General features: G+C 41.1%; 2 protein-coding genes across 5 annotated transcripts in view; one reads left to right on the forward strand and one right to left on the reverse strand.

Moving 5' to 3' along the window:
- Positions 1-3: 3 nt before the first annotated feature.
- LOC114062530 (galectin-related protein A-like) lies at positions 4-4942 on the reverse strand. 2 transcript variants are annotated; one of them, XM_027894039.1, is made up of 4 exons: positions 4903-4942; positions 1853-1943; positions 1231-1405; positions 4-865 (listed from the first exon to the last, which is right to left on the reverse strand). In XM_027894039.1, the coding sequence occupies exons 1-4, from the start codon at positions 4940-4942 to the stop codon at positions 722-724; spliced, it is 450 nt and encodes a 149-aa protein (XP_027749840.1). In that variant the 3' UTR covers positions 4-721. The 2 variants fall into 2 exon arrangements, with proteins under 2 accessions (XP_027749840.1, XP_027749841.1); XM_027894040.1 differs by lacking the exon at positions 4903-4942 and adding an exon at positions 4037-4171 and having other exon boundaries at positions 1853-1941.
- A 378-nt stretch (positions 4943-5320) lies between these two features.
- Positions 5321-22216, forward strand: part of ZFYVE26 (zinc finger FYVE-type containing 26) — a 46951-nt gene continuing 30055 nt past the window's right edge. The window contains exons 1-13 of one of the 3 annotated variants that reach the window (XM_027894045.1): positions 5321-5543; positions 6988-7066; positions 7767-7856; positions 9686-10238; positions 11607-11737; positions 12616-12780; positions 13847-13935; positions 14205-14355; positions 17538-17721; positions 18290-18943; positions 19555-19644; positions 20346-20414; positions 21033-21184. In XM_027894045.1, the coding sequence (XP_027749846.1) occupies positions 5353-5543; positions 6988-7066; positions 7767-7856; positions 9686-10238; positions 11607-11737; positions 12616-12780; positions 13847-13935; positions 14205-14355; positions 17538-17721; positions 18290-18943; positions 19555-19644; positions 20346-20414; positions 21033-21184 (2598 nt within the window). In that variant the 5' untranslated portion in view covers positions 5321-5352. Of the gene's footprint in view, positions 5544-6987; positions 7067-7766; positions 7857-9685; positions 10239-11606; positions 11738-12615; positions 12781-13846; positions 13936-14204; positions 14356-17537; positions 17722-18289; positions 18944-19554; positions 19645-20345; positions 20415-21032; positions 21185-22216 lie in introns of those variants that run through there. The other 2 variants (XM_027894046.1, XM_027894047.1) reach the window with 2 other exon arrangements.

The following is a 22216-nucleotide window of genomic DNA, read 5'->3' on the forward strand; positions in this document are numbered from 1 at the left end:
GTGTTCAAATATTTAATGGAGTTTATTTAAAGAAGTTTGCCAGCAAAGATGCAGTTTTCATTATATACAAAAATGGGCAATGCAGTTTCAGCTACAGATACCACTTCCTAGGCCTGGTCCAGAGAAGACTGTGAAATCCACGGCTGTTGAAACCTTTCAATTCAGGAAAAGCTACCTGGAAGAGACAGGGATGTTGGTAAGGCAATCTGTACTCGGAAGCCCAGATGGCTTTGTGTTGATTGAGCAGAGCTTCCAGAAGAAGCAATTCCCTCCCGACAATGGGCCCCCTTGCTGGGGACCAACAGATTCCCTTATTGACTTACAAGAAAGTCTCCTCCTTCTCTCTTCTCAGTCTCACCACCTACATAATGCCAGTTCTAGTCACAAGGCTAACAGCCACCCCACTGCAGAGGACTGAGCTCTGCCACCTGGCACGCGTGGGGGGGTTAAGGGATCATAAGGATCTGAGATACTGCACGGCATTATCAGTCTTGCAGTTTGGGAGGCCAAAAGTATATCTCAGATTTACCCAGACCAGCCATAGCTCTGCAATTGCTGACTGCGTATGAGAAAAAAAGCATATATCTCAAACACATCAGCAAATCAAAAAAATACAGTTCCCACTCTCCAGATTTAACCAGAGGAAAGAGATTAAACATTTCTCAGACAAGAAAAAGTACATTTTCCTCTGTCCTCGGGTGATATTGTGGTCTCCTTTTTTTCAAGCCACTTTGGTAAGCTTGATGTCCCCTGAGATCTGCAAAGCTTTAACCAAGTTCAGAGGCTGAATGCGGTGAGTGAAGTCACAGAGCTGCCGTCCATCAAGCAAGACTCGTATTTGCTGGTGTTCACATAAGAACTCCATCTGCAATGGAAAAGGACAGGGAAGGGTGTTAGAGGTCAGCAACAGGGTTGATTTCACCAGCATGGACTTATAACCAAATGGTATGGGGATAATGAAGCACAAAGTCTACCAGTTCTTCTGAAATCCCCTAATAAATAACAGCCGCTACTGAGATGATACTGCAAAGCTCCTTGCAGGGAGTACTCTCACTTAGATTGGAGAAAGGAATGCATCTCTCCCTTCAGGGTTTGAACTGTTGCTATCTGTGCCATACTAGACTAGTTAACTTGCCAATGCCAGTAGTTAGCTATTTGTGGTCACATACAAAGCCTTCAGCCTTTCTCCCCTCCTTTTCTCTACCCTGTTCATAGTACCCTAAAAATTACCTTGAACGTATCGCCTGCTGTAAATGGGAAGTACGGAATAGCCTTCTCTTCTCTTCCCCATTTCCCACCAATTCGTGCATTTCGGGTGATGGATTTCTCACTGAAATTAACTGTAAATAACATCCCAACATCTTTGTTTGAATCCACTGGATCACAGAGCAGAGTCACTGAAAAGCTGAAAAAGACCCAGTTAAATTACTGGAGCTTTCAGAAATGTTAAAGGACATGGTGAACATGACAGATGCTTTAAAGACTATAGACAGGTGTTGATTTCATGTCAGATTGCTTTTTAAATGGTGTTGATTCCAACTCCCAGCAGACAACCAAGATGCAGGTTGAGAATTGTACCTCTTCCTGGAGGAGAAATGCCACTTGTGTGCTTTCCTCTAGTTCACATTAGATAAGGGGAAGGAGTAGAAAATCCTGTCAGGGCAGCCAGCAAAGTCAAAGAGTAAACTCCTCCTTGACCTTTGATCTAAGTGCAGGAAACCTAAGTAAAGCCATAAATTATTAATCTGTTTGACTTTCTTCCTCCAAAGAGCACAGACTTCTAAGAAAGCTGCTGAGTTTAGAAAAGAGGTAGGAGCATGTATGACATGGTGAATCCCCCACCTTCACTTACCTCTTTGGGTTGGAGTGTACCATCCCTATGACTGTGAGTTTCATGGCTGGTCTCAGGCCACCTTTAATTTCACCAACATACTGCTCCACCTGCAGGGAACAATGAAAAAAAATGGCTGCAGTCGGTGATGTGGGTAAAGAAGTTTTAACGGCTGCTTGGGTCACCTGATATAAATTGGTTTTATTTTTTACACGCACAAGATAACTCAAAAATATTTCTGTCCTGAAGTACTTCTTGCACTCTCAGTATAAATTCTGTATTCTGGCATCTGAGGGGAGAGAGAGGGCTGCCATAACTGAGTGCCTGCTGACAAGGCACTGGCTGCCTGACAAGACTGCTGGCCCCCCTGGGCAGTGTTTGACCAAAATTGCTGTCAGCAAGGGGAGTGAGTGGCCACTGTCATTGCTCTACCTGAGTGACCTGTGTGACGAAGACCCCTGGAGGCACGGCTCTGGGAACACCCACTACTGCCTTCAGGTGACTGATGTCACTCCCCAAGACCAGAGAAGGTACTGCAGGACTCAGATGGCTGGCACACCTGGGATGAGATGGCAATGGCTGCTGTGGTCTGATGACACAATAAAACTGGTTGCAGCACTCCATGCAGCAGAGGAAAAGCATTGTGGCAGCACGATGCAGAGCACAGACTGCATGAACTTACTGTGCCAGCTCAAATTCGTTACCAGATTTCGGTGGGCTAACTTGGCACCAGGAGGCTTTACAGCACGCCGGGCAGCCTCTGTGCCCCATCATAAAAGTGCAAAGCCAGCAGAGATGCTGCCCTGCCACTGCATTTTCACCACGCCCTCAGAGGTGACTTTGAAAAGTCACACTCTTTCAAAGCTAGAAAATGGCTTCTTGGTGGACTTACTTTTGTCCTTTTCACAGACACCTGTAGTTGCAAACTCCATCCAAAGATCCAACCTACATTCACTGTTTTTAAGTAATTCTCTAACAGCTTTGATGGTTAGTGGAGGAAATAATACAGACCACAGCTGACATGGAAATATTAAAGAGAGAGCTTGGAAACAAGTGATAGGGATGTTTTGAGACTTCGGTTTCAGAAATGGCTTTAAAATGTAAATGTCAGAATACCACACTGCAGCATGTAATCACTCCCTATGCAGATTCACTTAGAAAGAAGCTGCTATAAAACACTAAACGTTATTAGCAACTTGCGTAACACTGATAATATTCCAAGGCAATGCACAACAGACCCGGTTTTAGATAAAAAGAGCTTTATCATTCCAGTGTTCCAAGGTAAAAATTCAGACTTTTGCTAGAAGACCTGCACAACATGCACACATAAATTCAAGACAAAAGAGGTGTTGCCTATACCTTGTTGCCTAATTTCAATATACTAGTTCTATCTTCTGCTAGGATGACCTTATGCAATTCATTTTCCTGCTTTGATATTTACATCCAGATACCTTTACAGCTTCACAGATATATTAATAAACCTCTAATTCCTAACAAGGTCAATATTGGAAGAAATTAATTAAAAAATACCTTCAAAAATTACAGTAGTACTGCTGATTGTTAATAATGTACATTTACCCTTGCAGAAGTGGGCAGATGACTCCTGCAGGTATGTTTTGAACTTTGTAAAAAAAGCATCAAGCACCTCACGTATCTAACACAAGGAAGCAGCTTCTCAAGGAAGGAGCCTGACTGTAGGGAGATACTTTAAACTGGAAAAATCAATTAGAGTGCATAATAAGCATTAAAGATCCCAGGATAAATGAAGTCCGTCCTCATACAGGTTTCATGTCCCACTAAAGCTCCTTTCTTGCCTAGAGAAGAGACAAGATACAAAATAATACCCCAGATTGAAAGTACAGGTTGAGAAATCACTTGCGCAGAGCTGTGCCATAGTAAGCACCATCATTAAAAGCACAGGGTATCAGAACTCCATAGACTGAATGCCGACATGGTCTCATAAGTTACAGCTCGCCTGGCATGGCTGTAGAAAGTTCAGAGGCATGACTGCCCACATGCCATTTATCTGCTGACGTGGAGTTGACAGGACAGGTTAAAAATACTCAGGAAGCTGTAGGAGGTAGTGGTACAAACTCCTGCAGCATCTTGCGTGGTTTATTGGTGGGTTCTAGCATGTGCACATGGACATAGTTCCCTTCCCGTATTTTCCATTCAGGAGCCCTGGGGACTCGCTCGGTCACTTACTTTGGCACACCTGTCCTCTGTCATCACCGCTCTGCCGCTTACACTTGCCTCGCCGCAGCACTCCACGGAGGAGTTTTTGTTTTGTGCGTCAGGACAAAAGCAAACAAAAAACCCGGAATAAAGGGAGGATGCTGAGGGGGGGGGTTATCTCTGCTAAACACCGGCTGTACACCACCCAGCCCAGCAGCTGAGTCACGGCCCTCTGCGCCTCGCCCCGCTGGGGGAGCTCACAAATAACAGAGTGAGAGGGCAGGGGGACCCCACCGCCCCGCACAGGAACGCCCGGCCAGACATGGCTGGAGCTCTGTCTGCCTGCACCTGTACCTACACGTTTTTACTCAGCTATTTAAAATTCTGTGTGTGTGCATAACGTACTGTATTTGTATATGTAATACATATAAACCCGAAGTAATTTATTTATTGATACCAGTTCTGCCTTCTCAATGAGCTTCTCTCAGTGGGTTAAAAATAATTTAAAAAATATAATAAAATATATTATTTTATATTTTATTTATTTATATAAAATAATATAAATAATAATAATATATATACACAACTTGCAGCGCTATATATACACACCTATATATAGGTGTATACACCTATACAGGTCTAGGTGTGTACACCGTACATAAACACCTATATGTGGCCGTATATCCTGTAGGTGTACACACCTATATATATGTATAGGTATATGTATGCATAGGTGAATATATGTGGGTATAGATACGTTTGTGTGTGTGTATATATATATATATATATATATGTACCACAGTGAGGTATACATACAGTATACCTACAGGGTTATACAGCTACACAAGGGGTAAATGTACGCGCAGAGATGTGTCTATACCCCTGTACGCGTCCCGCTCTCTCTCTGCCGGTGTGTACAGTTGCACACCCGCACATGCAGGTGTACCACACCCACGTCCCCACCACAGAACACTCGCACAGACCCCGCCCTGACCCCCCCGCCCCCTCACAAACGCCGCGTCCCAGCCAAGGGGCGGAGCTGGCTCTTGATGCCAGTGGGCCGGAAAGGGGCGTGGTCAGTGGGGGGGCGGGGCTGGCGCTGCCCGGGCCTCCCCGGCGGCGTCAGGCACCCCAAACAAAGATGGCGGTTTATTTACATCCCTGCCGGTTCGGCCAATGGGCGGGTGCCTTGCCCGCGTGCCCGCCCGGCGGCGCGCTCAGCTGAGCCGGCGGTCAAGATGGCGGCGGCCAAGATGGTGGGGCTGCGGGGCGGCGGTGCCGGGGCCGTGCAGTAGAGCCCCGACAGGGAACGCGGCATCGCCTGTGTGACCCCTCGTCCTGGGAAGATGCATTCTTTTGGGAGCGAAGAAGCGGTCTCGCTGGAGCGTCTTTTTGGGTTCTTCTGCGAGTGCGTGCGGCATGGGCACTGGGAGCTCGCGCAGGCCTGCGTGCCCCAGCTGAGCCAGGGGCACGGCGACGACCCCGGGAAGGTGGAGGCAATTCTTCAGGCTCTGGTAGCGTGCCCCGTGGGGGTGAGGTAAGTAAGGTACTGCTCTGGCTCAGCAGACTTGAGTGTGAAGTGAGGAGGAGCAGTTAGACTGTGGGGAGCCAGGTAGGATCTGGGACGTAGCACCTGTTTCAGTGCTTCGGTGCCTTCGGTGTTCCTAGTGGTCCTATTATCTGAACGTGGACACATAATCACTGACCAAGAACGTAGCAGGTTTCCCGGGTCACTGGGATAACGAGCTGTGCCCATTTACGTGGTTGGCATGGTGTTTGAGACAAGCTTAAAACTACTTGTAAGCATCTCAGAACTGATTTTGTTAGATTTTGCTGAAGGAGAAAGAGCAACTCTTGAAATTACATTCCTTTGACACTGAGCCTCGGTTAATTTAGAAATGAAACCACCAAGATGAGCCCTGTAGTTACTTAAAATGTTCTCTTGTTTCCAGCTCTTGAAAAACCTCACAGTTTTAAAAAATGTAAACTCTAAAAAACTCAAATTATGCTGTTGATTTCTTATTTTTCCCACACCAGAATTTGAAATAGCATTTGTTTTACTCAATCCTAGTTACGTTTTATCACTGCTTTTCAAGTAGGTGCATATGAGGGGTGACTTTCTGGCACTTCAGGGAACGTTGGTATTCTTCCTGTATAATCAGATGATCATACTTCTTCACATTTGTGTAACGTTTTGGTAAAGGTTCTAAGAAACAATTTACACTAACAGCAGTTAGAGTCTGGAGGAAGGTGTGCACATGGTTAGATGAATATTGGTAATAGCCATGTGAAACATGAGCATTTTCAGTCTTTTTATCTTTGATAGATAGGCTATCACATCTAAAGGTTTTAGTTAGTAGTGCTGAGATTTTTAAAGGACAGTAAAATATGTTGTGCTTTTTGTTTTTTCTAGTCCTTTTGGCAGTACTGAATATGTTCCCTAACTGTATAGACTTTGGGATGTATATATAAGTACTGGAGCACGTGAAAAACTGAGGAAAATTAGAGGGATTCTTTGTTTAGTTAGTACATTGCTTCACTTTTAGTTTGGGCATAGATCTGCACTTGGGCTGCTGTGACCTAAAAGTCTTTCAGTTTCTAGGGTAGAAATTGACAGAACAGGAAATAGCAGTGCTTGGCAAGTGGTCACATTTCAGAGAAATCTGCTGAAGTGCTCGAAGAGGACTATACAGACTGAACTTTACACCAGAAATAAATGCAATTGTTTTGAAGAACTATGCATGTGGTATTTGGCCAATCTAAAAGCAGTTATCTGCACAGCAGAAATCAGAGTTAATGTCCAAGCAGCACCAATATTCAGGTTCCTCTTCATTGTTTTCTGTCTGACTTGTCTTCAGCTTTCTAGTCATCTTTGTTTTTATCTTACACAAAGAAATACAGAAATCAAAATTATCTCCGACAGTGTTTTCCCGGATCTTGGACCTTGTATAATCTGGTGTATGTGCTTCTTGCTTTTGTAGATGGGGAGAGAATTCTAGCCCATGGAGAACAGCATGGCTTTGGCTTCTTGTGCTGGAGAAATGGCTTGCCAGGAATCAGGTACACAAACATCTAGCTGACTTGCAAATGCAGTTTACAGTTCTGACTTCTAGCTGACTTCCAAGTGCACAGTGTCTGCCCAGTTGCTTATATAAATGGTAGCCTTTCCCATGTTTCATGGAACTAAGTTCTCAGCATATCTGGAGAAGTGCATTGCTTTTATGTTTAACAAATTTGTCAAGAAACAACTGTTAGTCTTCACGCTGGAGAGAAAAATTGGATTTTTTTTTCAAGATATCGGAACTTTGCTTTTTCACTTTAAACATTCATACAAATGAGAAGCATGAGTGTATCAACTTCTGCATTTGTGTAACACCTTTCTTACATTAACAATAAAATAGCTCAGGCATCAGACAATTCTTTATAAGAGGGATTTGTGTACTTTTTTAAAAATTAATTTGTTCTAGTCACTACTTAGACTTGCATTTTTTCTTTATGTTCTGAGGAATTGATGGGTTTGTAATTCTTGACAAAGTGACGCTTATCCCTGTTTCCAAACTTTCAGATAAATAAAATCAGTTGGTGTAAAAGCAGAACCTAATTGCAGAATAGCCTTTAATTGAGAACGAGGTATCTTCAGAGCTGTATTTCAGTCTGCATCACAATGTTACTGAAATATCTAAGATAGGTTTATATGGTAATGTAGATAAATAAAAGTTTTATTGACTAATATCTTTCCCATACTCATATATGGTTTCAGAAAACTGTTCCAGTTGTCCTTCAGAGAGAAACTGAATTTTTAGTGTTCTTAGAAGAACTACAGAAGGATGTCTCTGAGGAAGTCCTAAAGGTGAGCTACTTCTGTGCCCTATTTCTTCTTATTAGCTATGTCCAGTTATGCAGAATATGGGATCTGAGTTAATGCTCCTTGATAACTTGACTGCCTGAGAGCTTAATGTGTTAATAACCTTCCAGGCAATTGAAAGGGAGTGTAATTCAGATCCCTTTCTCAAGTTAATCCAGTGTGCCTGCAAGTGATTTCTCTGGCCAGAGTGGAGGTTGCAGGCAGGCAGCACAGGTTTTTCTACATGGTATTTGTGACACAAATCAGTCCTGACTGCATCTACTTGCCACAGTTTCATATCTGTAGACACCTGTAATAATCATAAACCTAAAACCCACTGTGAGCTAAAATAAAGTATAGTCAGCAAGCACATTTTTAAAGTATGTCTATTTTCTTTTTTTTTTTTTTTTCCTGAGATCTTAATTTTTGTCTCCTATGCACCCCTTTTCCCCATTCCTGGAAGTTTTTGAATGCTCTACTGTTATCACCAGTGTTGTTTGGTAATTGGTATGATGTGTGCTCTGAGGTCCAGGACCCAGTTTTCCATTCTTAGTTAATACATGCGGACTGATTTATTTGACAAATGCGTGGAAATATGCAAAGATGGATTAATATCAAAATCAAGTATAGAGCAGTAAATCAGGAAAGTTACTGATTGTAGAACTGCCCTAATTTGGTGTTAGTTACAACAGATTTAGACCTGACATGGTGTGTGAAATGTCGTAAGATGTTGCTTCTAGTCATATAGATTCTCTTTAAAGATGGTTTTTTTTTTGGTTTGCCATTTTTTAAGGGGAAAATGGAAACTGAGTATATTCAGAGGCTCTTGGCAACTTTGGATATGAATAAGGAAAAGATATTCAATATTTTCCTAAAGATACAGAATGAAAAGGTACAGGATGAAAACAAGCAAAGTAAACTTGAATGTTGATTAAAGTAAATCTGCTGAAAGTCTGTTAATGAGTAATGAAGTCCGTGCATGTTACCATCTAACCTCCAAGGTCATGAATGTCCGCACTGTCCACCGGTGTTGCACAGAAACATGAGATTCAGCAACCTCTGTCACGATTACTGTCAGAGGTGTGTTGGTAGGTAGAGCTACGTTTTGATCCAGCAAATGAAAAAAAAAAAAAAAGCGTGTTGTGGACTTGTCTTCTGTTCTCATTTTTTATGCACACCAACCACCTCTTCCCAGCAATGCCACAAGTGCTGCTTAAGTGCTACTCAACTGGCTTGTCCCTCACCTTCCCACCCCTTACTGGGAGAGCTAATTGGGATTTTTTTTTGTTTCTGCTTGTTTTTCCCTTCCTAGTTCTGGATTGTAGGTGTGCTTCTGTTAGGAAGAAAAATTATTGTTGCTTAAGAAAGAAGTGGCTTCTGAATCTGTTGGCCAGTTTTAAATAAGTTTGGAAAATTCATGAGGATGATGTAGTTGGTAGATAGATAATATGAATCTGGAAAAGCAGGATTAAGAAAAAATCCCGTAATCATCATGCTCTTAGTGGCTTATGAAGTCACATAAATATATTGCTAAGAGGTGCCTCAGCCACCTCACAGGGCCTGCCTGTGAACTATGGTATCTTGGTCGCACATGGTCCTTAGAGTGTGCTTGTGCGTTATAGGATTCTTTATATTTTGTTACATATTCAGACATAGCCACTCTTCTAGGAAGGATATTGGATAAGGTGGACCATTAATAATGGATTTCCTAGGTAGTATGGTGTTTCCAAACTGATTTATCTGTTTGCTTTCAGGTTTCTCCTATTTTTTAAAATAATTCATTTCATATATTAATGGAGTCTAAAAGGCTTACTCTTTTATATTTTCCCTACTAGGAACTGTTTGAAGCATTTGAGTGCACCCAGAACAAGCACATCACAGACAGCAAAAGAAGAGATGACTGTTCTCACAAATTCAGTTTGGATGTTGTTTCAGCTCTCCGGAAGCTTTTGCTGCGGGCTCCCCAGAGGGCAAAAGCCCTGCTGGAGTTCTTCCAGGAGGAACAAGGCACACACAGCTCTTCACTCCAGCAGTATCGCTCTCTACAGAACATCTTTGTTGAATTTCTTTGTGACTCCTTGAAATCTCTGCAGAGGCTTCAAGGCAGTTCTGAGATTTCAGCCGAACTAGATCAAAGAGAACTAGTAGATACAATTTATGCTGCTCTCAGTATAGTGACTTTTGATGTGGACCATCAGGCAGATGAAGTAAAGCACCTATTCAGGGAGCTCTTGGATGTGTGCTGGGCTGAGGGAAGCCCGCTGAGGGAGGAGAAGCTACTAAGCTGTATGCTGAGGAAACAGAACCATGGCCTGTTAAGCCTTTATAGCAGTGTTCTCACAGAAAGAAAAAGAGAAAAGTTTTTGTTGTCAAAGTCTATACAAAAAGGTTTGTTTCACTTTTTGCTTTGTTTTGATTTCCTGTTTAACAAAATCATTGAGGCATTAAACAGGCAAGTTGTCAAGAAGTCGAGCAGTGTTCTTGCTAAGATGCCTTAATAAACCACAGAGTCTTGTGAAAGTTGATTCTAAAATGATCCTTAAAGCCAGGAATTAGCATAGGAACAGCAGTTCTCTCTCTACATTTCTGCAGTCTATGCTGTCTTCTTTTGTGATCACCTCCTTTACCATCCTTCTATTTCAATCTGCTCAGCATTTCTCTTGATGAAGACCTTGCTTGTAAGAAGATTGACAGTCCTTAGGCACGTAAAGTATGACTCCAGCTTAGGGTCATCCATGTTGGAGGATGTTCCATTTCTGACCAGTAACAATTCAGTTACCTCAGTAATCCCAAAGTATTCAAACCCCTTAATACTGGAAAAGTAAACTTCTGAAAGTGGAAGGAGATGAGGAGTTGGCTGATATCCCATCTGGAAAGAAGATGCAGTTTGATTACCTGCTCACTTGCCAGAGCCCAGCTGTTGGTTTTGTACCAACAATAACTTCCCAACCTCTGTAGCTCCCTATGACTGGTACATTTTGTTGTAACTCGATGATCCTGATGGGTCCCTTCCAACTCAGCATATTCTGTGAGGATTTCAGCCGAAGCTGAATGGCAAGTGATGCTCATGATCTTGTCAGTAAAGTGGCAGGTGAGTGTGCAAGGAGGAAGAACTAGAATGGCTACCCTCTTTTGCTCACCTCTGTACACAGAGGTGTAAGTCAGTGGGGTTTGTATCTTCTCTTCTCCCTTCGCTCATAGGGATTCCTGAAGGGATGTTCAGGCTAGTGTGGCCAATTCTAGTATTTCTGATAATAACTACAATTTGTGTTTCCTCATGGGGGAAGAGAAGTGGAGATCCACGTACCTTCACTCTAACTTTGCACAGATCTCACTTTGTACAGATCTGAGAATTTCCTGTGCTGAGTAAGTCCTTGCCAAGGCCCTGCAAAGCAGCACAGCATCTCAGAGCACAAGAGAGAATTCATGAAACATACAGAGAATATGTGTATGGCTAAACAAAGTCAGGCAGGGTAACCTGAGCTGATGCAAACAATCTCTGTTCTCAGCAGGCTCTTGCTATGTTAATGACTGTCCAGACAGTTTCCTGGTTTCCAGTCTGACCTTTTATCAAATTTCCCTGCTTGGCCTTCTTGTTATCCAGTAACAGTATCTGAGAATCTAAGCTGTTAACATGTAACATCTGGTTAGTGTTTGAGAAAATGTTGAGTGTTTCTCAGTTTAAATCAATAGCAATTATGCCTCTGTTAAAGGTACCCCTCTCTACTGGAAACATGTTCTTGTGACGTTTTTTAGGTTCATCTGAGCAGCTGGATACAGAGCGAACTGTGATGAGTTTGTTCTCAGATCCTATAGAAGCTTCTTCTTGGAAGACAGCCTATTTCTACTGCTTGAGCAGCAGCAAGCATTTTCTGGAACAGATTCTGGTACAGCCATAAAATCATTAACAGGGAAACCCAATGGAGGCTAAAGTCAGTCCCTGTACTGATTATATCTTGGTGGTGCACAGAAGCATTTTGTATTCATATAGTGTTTACCAGGGGTTATGACTAATTGCAACAATGGGATAACTGGTGATAACTCCCCAACTTGCAGCTGAACATAAAACAACTAGTGAGATTTTGGGAAAAGCTCATCTTCATGCAGACTGAAGATTAAATCTTTGGGGATTTAAGAAGTCCTGTGTTCTGCTTGTAATTTTGTTGGATACTCAATTTACCTCATTACCTTGAACTTGTTGCTTTGCTTTTCTAATGCTGGTAGACTTGGGACTGTGTGAATAATTTGCATGGTAAATTATGTTTTAATTTATGTTAATAAACAATGTTTAAAAATTTATGTTTTAAAGAGCTGGAAGTCCTGATGAAAAATAATGTGTTTGTAATTAATTGATTTGAATGTATTTACGTAGATAGAAAAAATAGAATGGAAGGAGTTGGTCACTATTAAAATGCAAGGTTTTTAAGATTGAACATATTTCCACTTCTAAGTAATGTGCTCATAGAAATCTCCTTCATAATGCCCTTGACAGTGACATAATCACTAAGAGGAACGTAAAGATAATGTAGGGTGAGTGTGAGTTGGCTCTTTAGTAAGCATTTAAAATGAGGGTTTTTTCCTTAAGACAGATTTGCTGATGAGTAATCTGATGGTTTGGAAAATGTAAGTTTAGGGAAGTTCCAGATGCAGAACTTCACTATTTTAGTGAAGCTAATATTGAAACAGCTACTTGCTTACATAGTCTGCCAGCACTATGGGTCTCTCTATTTTGGAAAAATGAATACTTCTTCATTTTGTTTTCTAGGTGACTGCATTAACTTTACTGAAAAGAGAAGACTACTCAAGCCTGAACAGTTTGTTGAGAAGAGAATTCAACCCTCTTAGCCGCCTCCTGGTGTTGCTAGGATGGACTCATTGTCAAAGCTTGGAATCAGCAAAAGCATTGCTATGGACTCTACACAAAACTCAGGTGAAAGAAAAGTGACAGTATCCCAGTCTGAGCCCAGATAAAGCAATTTATTTGCAAAAATAAGTAAAACCACAGAGTCGTCAGTGAAAATGTTGGTCTTTCTCAAAATGGGATTTAGAAAACTAAGATGCTACAGTTGTGTTAGGTAACATAATTGGATGCTTTCTTTTATTCCTTAGCTGTGAAGGGAGTGTGATTGCACAGGAGACTCTGAAAGTTTATCTTGCATAAGCCCTTCAGCTTTTGCTGTTAACATAAGAGAAATAAAAACAGCAATGGTTGTTGATTAGTTTTGAAATGACCTTGGAGGGTCTTTGTTTTGTGTAATTTCCTCCAGAGAGTCATCCCTGGGTAGTGGCTAATTCTGGTCACAACTAGCCTGAGTTCAGCAACAGAGTAGCTTGGAAATTCCCCATGCTTATTCTCACAGTGAAAAGATAAATCTCAGGAGTTGTGAGCAAAAGATACACCTTGTTTGGGGGTAGCCTTCATCTGTGTCTCTGAGGGTGTAGTTGCACTTCAGGGGATATCTTCTGGCTGGCAAGTGGCTTAGATGGCAGAGGTGTGGAGATGATGAGCCTGCTGGATCATAGTGCAGATTGAGGCTGGTATTGCTTTGAGGGAGTTATTTTCTATTGAGTAGCCTCTGCAAAGTGAAACTCTTAGATCTGATTTTAGCAGGCAGTTATCTTTAATAGAAAAGCATATGGAAAAGGAGAATAACTGTCTGTTACCCAGTATGTCATCTGTTCTAGTAGATGATTAGTTCTATAGTTTTTGGACCATTATTAAGAAGCATTAATTTGCATTTTGAAAGCTAATCTTGAAAACAGATGTAACCACACCTTTCCATGGTCTGTAGATGTGTCAGGGGGAGACTGACTGACCTCTGTGTTCCATCCCTTCTTTGCTGGCTTTGTAATAAAACTGGCAATTTTCTGTATTTGAAAGTTATTATCTCGGTAAAGAAGTCTTAGGAACATACTGTATGTGACACAGGCTTGGTTCTGCTGTCTGATTGAGGGATTTGTTGTAAAGAGGTGTTTTTATTTGTCTTTCCATTTAGGATCTGTGCAATGATTCAGTATTAAAAGATTTTTGTGATGGGCTGTGGGCTCATGTGGAAGTTCTCGAATGGTGCATGCAGCAAAACAGGTAAAGTGATCAGAAAGACTTTTCCAAACTGTCTTGCCAAATCTACCTATTAGTTTATGTATGCGAATAGAGAAGGTGTTATTTTCTTGGCTAATCATCTGACATTGACTGTATGTCACAAGGGCTTCAAATTGCTTCCTGGGCTGCAGTTATGCTCTGTTTTTGTTTTTAACTGCAGTAGTTTGGTTCAGTCAGAATTAGAGTGGTAGTTATGTCTTTAAACTTCACTGAGATCTAAATCTGTGCCACCTCTTTGTTCTCTCTTGTAGTATTACTGTCCCAAGGAAGGTTCTTTTGCAACACTTGCACAGTCTGGATTGCCACACTGCAGTGTGCTCTCTGCATCATCTCACTAATCTTCTGGCACTGAATGAAGACGATGTTATTGAGCTGCTTCAAAAAGTTCCTGCTAGAGACCAGCAGACGCAGGGTAAATGTGTAGGGTCGTGAGAACACAGAAAACTCCCGATCCATCGAGTATGTATGCTCAGTATTTCTGCCAGGAAGAATCTGTTCTTTTGACCTGCTTCTTTGATTGTGGAAGATACTGCTTGTCAGCTGCTTTGGGGAAGAAATCTAGAGTGTGTGTGGAAGTTATTTTAGAATTCTTTTAGGGAGTAAATTGTCTCCCAAAAAGGAGTTGAGATCTCATAGATCTCTGAAAGTGCTTTAAAATGGTAACGAGACTTTGCACATGTTCCTAAAATGTGCTACTCCTTGTAACTTCTATACTGTGTAATACCCTTAGTTTGAAGTGTATGTCAGTGGTTTGGATTTCAGTCACCTCTGCACCTAAATTTAAAATCAAAGGACAAAACCAGATGACAATATCTCATACTACAACATCTTCATTTTTTGAAAGGTACAAAAATGTTTTTTCTTTCTTCTAATAGTAAGTGCTACCGACTTCAATATTTAAATCAGTAAGGCTTACCTACAGGCCATGTTTACATAACTCCTGCCTCACTTTTCTCACCTTCCCGTGTTCTCGTTGGGTGCCTAAAATACCTGAGATTACTAAACACATTAGTTCACTTAGAAGTGACTCTCCCTGGACACTCTTGATTGCAACCTGTGTCCGTGTTCAGCTGCTGCTGTTGTAAGGCTGTTTTCTCTTAGGGCCTCTTAATAATAATATAGAAGCTCAGTCTTCCTGTGTGTGCTAGAACCTAAGAAGCTGCAATTTTTTGTGCCTTATTCCTTCTACAGTTTGGAATTTGTACATGTGTAATTTCAGCCTGAGTTGTGTGGAGAGCTCTCAGTGATGGATCTTGCACAGATTTTTCCAGGTTGCCTAGTGGGAAGCAGTTTTCTCTCCTTCCAGTATCATATTGTTGTGATGTTGGTTTCCTGTTCTACTTTTACAGGTTTTGGTGTTTAAATTGTCATGACAGTTGTCTTGAATAGTCTTAAAAGATATAGTGATGGAGACTCTATATAGATCTTAATTTTCAGTGTCCTGCTTTCTGAAATTGTATTGTTGCTGCTGGTATTGTTTTTTGTTTTTTTTTTTTTTTTTTTTTAACCAGTTCTTACATTTGATTTCTCTCTTCTGCTTAAATTCTGTCAAAACTTGAAAAACAGGAAGAGGCAGTCCCATCATATCTTCTGGGAGCTGCATGATGTTAGCAAAATAACTCTGGCTGCGGTTTCTCTTCTTTTTTTTGTATCGCAATAATTTATGGAACTAATTAATGGAAAATAAGTCCTCCTTCTCTTTTCAACCCAGTGATTATTGCAAAATTCAGATAATTCTATAAACATAGCCTATTAGAATCTCCTTTAAAATAATCTATTTCGAAACTTAAAAGGAAGAGAGGAGTCATAAAGTTTCAATTCATCCGACATAGGAGGGCCTCCTCCCCTCACACCACATACTTCCTCTTCTTCCCCTTCTTTCTGATGGACATCTGTCAGCTGTGTTACTGTAACTGAAGTAGTGGTATTGGTAGACACCTGTGTTCAGGCCATGGGTAATGCTGGCTTTGATCAGTCACACTAACAAAAGAAATGATGAACAGCAATTTCCTCATGAGTTACAGTATTCAAGAATAAGGAAGGTGTTAGAATTTTTGGCGTGGGAAGAAAAGTGTTTATCATTAAAGGATAATTCTTCAGTATTGGTACAATGAAAAGGATTTGTTTCGATGCAAATACTGACAGAGATTCACTGCATCCAATCTTTCCACATGTGAGGCAAAAGTGTATTAAACTTATTTTTGATTACCAGTGTGTATCTTGTAGTATCTCCAGCTAGCTATTTCTCTCTTTCAGAGGATTGTCAAATCTCAGGCTTTACCTGCCTGACGTCGTCTTTAGACAGTGGTATTGAGAGCTTTTTGGGTGTCCATGTATCAGTGTAGAGCTGCTGCGTAACATTTCCATGGCCACGTGGATTCTGCAAAAGATTCTTACTTGGGTGTTTCCTCAGTTCTGTCTATACTTTCCACCGTTGTCTCTGTTTAGAATGTCAGTGATAGGGAACAATGGTTTCCAACTGTGCTCTCAGTCATTTTGTCTTGGCTGCTCTATAGTTTTTAGAAAAGTTCAGACTGGTGGGTTCTTTTGCAATCATGCTCAAACCTCGTGGAGGACAGTGCTGAAACACTTTCTAGGATAAGTAATGCTGTTCAGTCCCAGGGTTTGGATGCAGACGTTATCATTACATTGTGCTTCATAACAGTGCTTTGTTTAACAAAAACTTGGCTAATCCTTTCCCTGCATGACAGTAGGCAAGGAGACAATCTACCCCTTGTATAAGAATACAGGATAGTGGATTACAAGCACTAATTTAACACAGTGTGTGGTTGTCTTTTGTATGTTTGTTGTGGGTTTTTTGGTCTTCTTTAACCTTTGTACAGTAGTTGGATAAGGGGATGATGATGTGACTTTTACATAATTTGCAGTTCTGCTGTTCTGTTGTACTAAGAAGGGATCATGTCTCTGGCATGTGATACCTTTCCTCAAAAAAAAGGAGAAGTGGGTGCAGTACTTCTCTAAGTCACCTTTAGCATAAATGTGTGAAGGAGACTTGTGGGACTGTGTTTTTCTTAAATCAGTTGCAGATTGTATTTGATCTATATGGCCAGCCATTGTGGGTAGAATCAACTGAGATACCTATTTATTAGTACGGATCTGTAGAGGTGGTGGTACTCACCATGGTTCTCACCATGGTCATAGCCAGTCTACACTGTCTCCCTACTTAACTACTGTGTACTACAACACAAAATTCTAAGATGCTGAAATGACAGAGAGTTTGTCCCTCTGTTGTAAATGAAACAGTATAGCTTAACCACATACTTCTAATGAGACTCGTTATGAGCAGATTTTGGTCATTCTGTGCTGTAGCCAGACCCTGTTACACAAATACAGAGAAAATTTTCGTTTTAAGAAAGGGATCCAGACCTGACTTTTCTGTGCCCATCTGTTGTGGGTTGGGTTGTTTGGTCTTTTTTCCAAAATTAACACTGAGATTCAAAGATGAGATGGAAGTGACAGTGGGGAAGAAAGACTGGATAAATATTGCTGTGCAGGAACTGCAGGAGAAAAGTAACTTTTCTTGTCTATCTCCTACCCCCTCACTGCCCTGATTTCCCTCCACAGCCGCAACACTCACTAACACCCTGAGTCAGCAGCGCAATCTGGCGCTCTTCCGAGCGTTTTGTGCCATGAAGTATGCCATCTATGCTCTCTGTGTGAATTCACATAAGCATTCCAAGTGCCAGGATTGCGTACGCAGCCTTTTTGGTCGTATCCCTGAGGATGGAACTTCTGGGGAACCAGCAGGTAATTGGCCTCCTTTCTCAGGTTCAGTAGCTTGTGCTTCTCCAATTGCTGTGCTCTGAATTGGGATAATGTTGCACCCTGTGTACGGATGCTGTTTTTATTCAGTGGGCTATGGGTGCTCTGCTAACAAGTATAATGGCATTTCTTTGAGGCGTTGTTATCTTTAGTAATAACAGATATGAATAAGGTACCTGCCTTGTTTTAAAGCGTTAAAGGTAACTATACAAAAACTATAATGCAGAAAGAAAGTGATATTAGATATAGGATGGTAGTGGCAGGGATGCTTTTGTAAGAGCTTTTGATTTCCCAGACCTGAAACTGATTCAATGGCTAAAATGGGTGTAATCTGAATTTGCAGATCATTGAACAAAGTGATAATCAGCATTACTCAGAGGGAGGAGGCACACTACCTTTTTAAATGTAAAATGTTGGACTTAAATTTACTTGATTTGTGGAGGAGTGATTTGGTCTGAGCCACTGGGACAGTTCTCTCTTCTAGGATTTTCTTAAAAGAACTCCTGAAAAATGTAGTAAATGTTCTTTTCTTTTTTTTCTTTTAATTATACAGATTGCTCTTCAGTATTTCCTCAGTACATTTTGAAGTGTCAGCAGTTCTTAAGGAGCATTCCTGCTCCTCTGCGCCTGGAGGTTTTGGAGAATATTTTCTCCTTACTTTTTGTTTCCTACAGTGACCTCTATACTGAGACTCTCCTACCTGAGGACTATGCAGAGGATGAAGACCTTGACAAAAAGAGTACTACTAGGACTGTAGAAGGTAGTGCTAGTTGTTGGTCTTCCACCTCAGAAAGTCCACAGCACCTAAAAGAGGCTGAAAAGAAGTTAGAGGGACACCTGCTGGCTGCACAGACAGTTCACACAGATACCCGAGAGCTTTGTGACTCGATGTTAGGTGGCAAAAGCTTTGAAACCTCTACGCTGAACTACCTGGATCTGAAACACTTCACCAGTGATGTTACTGGATTTTTAGTGGATGATGTGGCCATGGATGCCTTCCTCACATTGCTTCTCAGCCATCTGGAAGAAATTCAGAGTTCTCTCCCATGGGACTCCAGTAATGTGCTTCGTGAAGAGCTGGAGCTTGTTGAGTGTTTGAACCTTTCTGCAAGCAGAGATGCCTTTGGAAGTCGCCTGTTACAGTTTTCCAAATACCTTTCTGAAGCTCACTGGCGATTCAAAGTGGTGATGAGTAACAGAAATGCAGGTAGGCTTTCTATTTTGCACTTTCTGATATATCAACACTGTTCTTTTAAAGTTGTCCAGGCAGTGATCTCAAGACTAAATTCCCTAAGCATCTTACTGAGGGAGTGCATTCTGGCAGATACTGGGAGAGTGACCGAGTTGAAGAGCACTGAGTTCTTGTACCATTCTCCAACAGGAGTGATCTCTATGCCAATCAGAAGTTTGGTGTTTCTTTTTTACCTCCCCTTTGTGGACATGGTGCTTCTGTTTGCCTGTCTTTCTCCTGCCTCTTTGTCACAAGTCACAGTGCAGTGATGTGAAGGGACATGGTGGTGTCCCATCTAGTGCAAACTAAATAGTCTCAGCTCATTCCTGGACAGTGTTGATTTAGCCTAGTCTGGAAATTTTAGGAACATGTGTCAGAGCTGTTGACTGGGTCAGGGTTCATACTACCCTGCATTACTGAAGAACCCAGTTGTTTCAGCAAAACAAGTGAGACTCTCTCTTTTACTATTATATTTGCCATCAGAGTTCTACCTATGTACATGTGCTGCTAGATTCTTTAAGATAGACAAATAACAGTTGATGGCCTGTTCGGCTCTTTAGTAATGTTTTTGCTTAAATCTTCCACAGAACATCAGCTTGCAACCTCCAGGAGATACTGCTCTTTAATCAGGTGCTCCAGCCTTAAGAAACGGAGTAGATCTCAAAGGTACAAGACAGGTGGGTTGAAACAGTGACTTGGAGAAGACATGTCCGAAATAATTACATAATCACATATATAATTTTTCTGAGCTCACAGATGAATACAATTAGTTTTAATGGCCTAGGAGTAGAGAACTAGATTTATTTCCATTGTTTTTCTAGCTGGTTTGAAGTATCTTAGTCCAGTTCCACTTGGATTGAGATTGTTTTGTAAAGTTCACCTGTTTAAATAACTTCTTCCATAAACAGTCTGATTTGGGGCAGGGGAGGATTTCAACTACAGTACCAATTTTTCACTTTCTCCACTATGTCCAATGACTGTTTGGTATCTTTTCTTTCCTATCACAGTATTATGTAGGATGTGAATTTGCAGGAGTTTATGGTGTAAATTGGCAGCCTTAGGAGAAAGTTGTGTTCCTCACCATTCTTCTATTTAGACTTTGAAAGGCATTTGGACTTTTGGAGTGGCATGTTTCAAAATAAGAAGCTCAAAGTATCTGAAGTGAGTCAGATGGGCCACCCCAACATAGTCTCTTGCCCGGCATTTTCTTCAAATCATCAGTTTTTTGCATTTACCGTAGACATCAGTGGTGATTGATTTGTGAGACACTCTTGAATATCTCTTGAGGTTTCCTAATCTGTTATTTGCAGTAAGTTTTAATTACCTTTTCTAAAAAAAGTGCATTTAATGTGCTGGTTTTGATTTGTTTGCATTTTAGATGGGAAAGAGGGAATTTCCAGTCCATCATTAGAAGGTACAAGTAGTGAGCTAAGCACCAGTACCTCAGGTATTGAGCCACAAAAGTAGTATTTCTTTGTCTTGTCAATGTGCATGGTGAAGTATTTGCATGACTAGTTAACGTGAATTACTGCTCTATGCAGGACAGAATTATAGCTGTTCACTTCTCAGAGCTCCCATTTTTGGCTGACTTTTTTCTAGTTAGAATAATATGTATGTCTTCTGGAATAAGAAAATTAGATTTTTCTTGCAATCTTTGGCTTGCAGGAAACAGTATGCAATGTAGTGATGTGCAGACCATCAAAAAAGTTAGTGGACTAGTAGCCATGTAACCTAAAACATGCTTAGGCATGCTGGATTGATTTAATAGGTCCAATAAGTATTGACTTCTCCCTTTATCCAGATTGAGCCAGTGCCCTAGTGCTGCGTGCATGTTATGTAACTGCTGAACAGTGTTACATTGGGCTGAGATCCAAACTGGAAGTTCTGACCAAATAGTGAAATATTAAGAGAATTTTTAACAAGATATTGACCTCTTTACCGTAAAACTTGCTTGTAACTCAGCTCCTATATTTTTGTGTTAAATATGTGAAGTGCTGTTATCTGATAGGTGGCTGTTGTCCAGTGAAATGTGTTTTCCTGAATACATACTGATTCTTTCTTGCAGAGGGAAGTATGAGTAGTGTGTCTGGCTCAAGTGATTTGGAAAGCAGGGCTAGACCACTTCAGCAGAACCCCCTCATTCCTATGATGCTTTCCCCTCCAGAATCACTGTTAGTTTCTTGTGTTTTGAGAGGAAACTTCTTGGAAGCCCATCAGGTAAATGATTTGCATGTATATTTTGATTTTTGAATGAAGTTCTTGCTTGTTCTGCATTTAGCAAGCATAGGGCTGAAGCATCTGCATTCCAAGTGAAAGAATCACTTCAGAAGTAGAAGCAAGTAAAAGGAACAAAGATATTGCAAACCAACATCCTAAGGATTCAAGTGGTCTTTTACCTTGTTATATAAAAATACTTTCTCTAAACCTGGGTTCTCAAAGCATGCAGATGTTTGATGAGAGCTAGCCAAGCACGGTGTTTCAGCTGAATGAAGAACACAAAGAACTCACATGAAGCCTCATGAGGAAGCAGCATCTGAACTGCTTTTGTTACTTAGTGATTCAAAACCACAACATTGTGCCACTTGTAAGCTTGGCAGAAACACCCTAAAGTATTCCTTACCCAAAGCAGAGCCAAAGTGGTGATTACATTTATTTGAAGTAGGTGTGTTTTGAGGCTAAATTCATGGTATTGAAAACAGGCAGAAAGACTTGAAATGGACAGTCTGCGCATTTGTAGTTCTTTGCTCCTTAACAGCATATCTTTGTCTGTGTGGCTTTTGGGTTGATGCTTTGAAAAAGTATCTTCAGGTGCATCAATGATTGGATCTTCTGCAAAAAGCTGTGGCCTGGCTAAGTTTCAGATAGCCGTACTAGAGCAGTTAAGATCATTTAAGTGTTGCATTAACATCAGCTTACTGCTCAACCCATTAGTTCTGTTTGATGCCAAGCCTGCCACTTCATCTTTTCCCTGCTTACAGGGCCAAAGAAGCATTTTGTTTTGCTTTGTTGCCTTGATTTTCAGTATTGCTGATGATAAAGAATTTAAGCTTGGTTTGTGTTCTGTTGTTGTTTTGACAGTAGGAACCTGCACAGCTCTACCTAGCTACTGTGTGTTTAAATTTCTAGAAAGTATTCCTTGCTGAATAAGAATTTGTTTAAAATAGTTTACTTTGGAGTGCAAACTTGATAGATTTCTCTTGTTGCATAGTGTATTGAAACTGTGAAGAGTCATTCTGAAAGGTGTGGGTT

Source organism: Empidonax traillii, unplaced genomic scaffold (genome assembly GCF_003031625.1).
Source record: "Empidonax traillii isolate 1590-97213 ecotype Southwest subspecies unplaced genomic scaffold, ASM303162v1 scaffold415:size763157, whole genome shotgun sequence".
NCBI lineage: Eukaryota > Metazoa > Chordata > Aves > Passeriformes > Tyrannidae > Empidonax > Empidonax traillii.

What these genes read in the sequence shown, in the direction of transcription:
- LOC114062530 (XM_027894039.1), bottom strand. Translation starts at nt 4,942, where the DNA reads ATGTGCGGGTGTGCAACTGTACACACCGGCAGAGAGAGAG. An exon ending in ACACACCGGCAGAGAGAGAG is followed by an intron (nt 1,944 to 4,902) that starts CGGGACGCGTAC and finishes ATTGTTCCCTGC; the next exon opens with AGGTGGAGCAGTATGTTGGT. An exon ending in CAGCAGGCGATACGTTCAAG is followed by an intron (nt 866 to 1,230) that starts GTAATTTTTAGG and finishes TTTCCATTGCAG; the next exon opens with ATGGAGTTCTTATGTGAACA.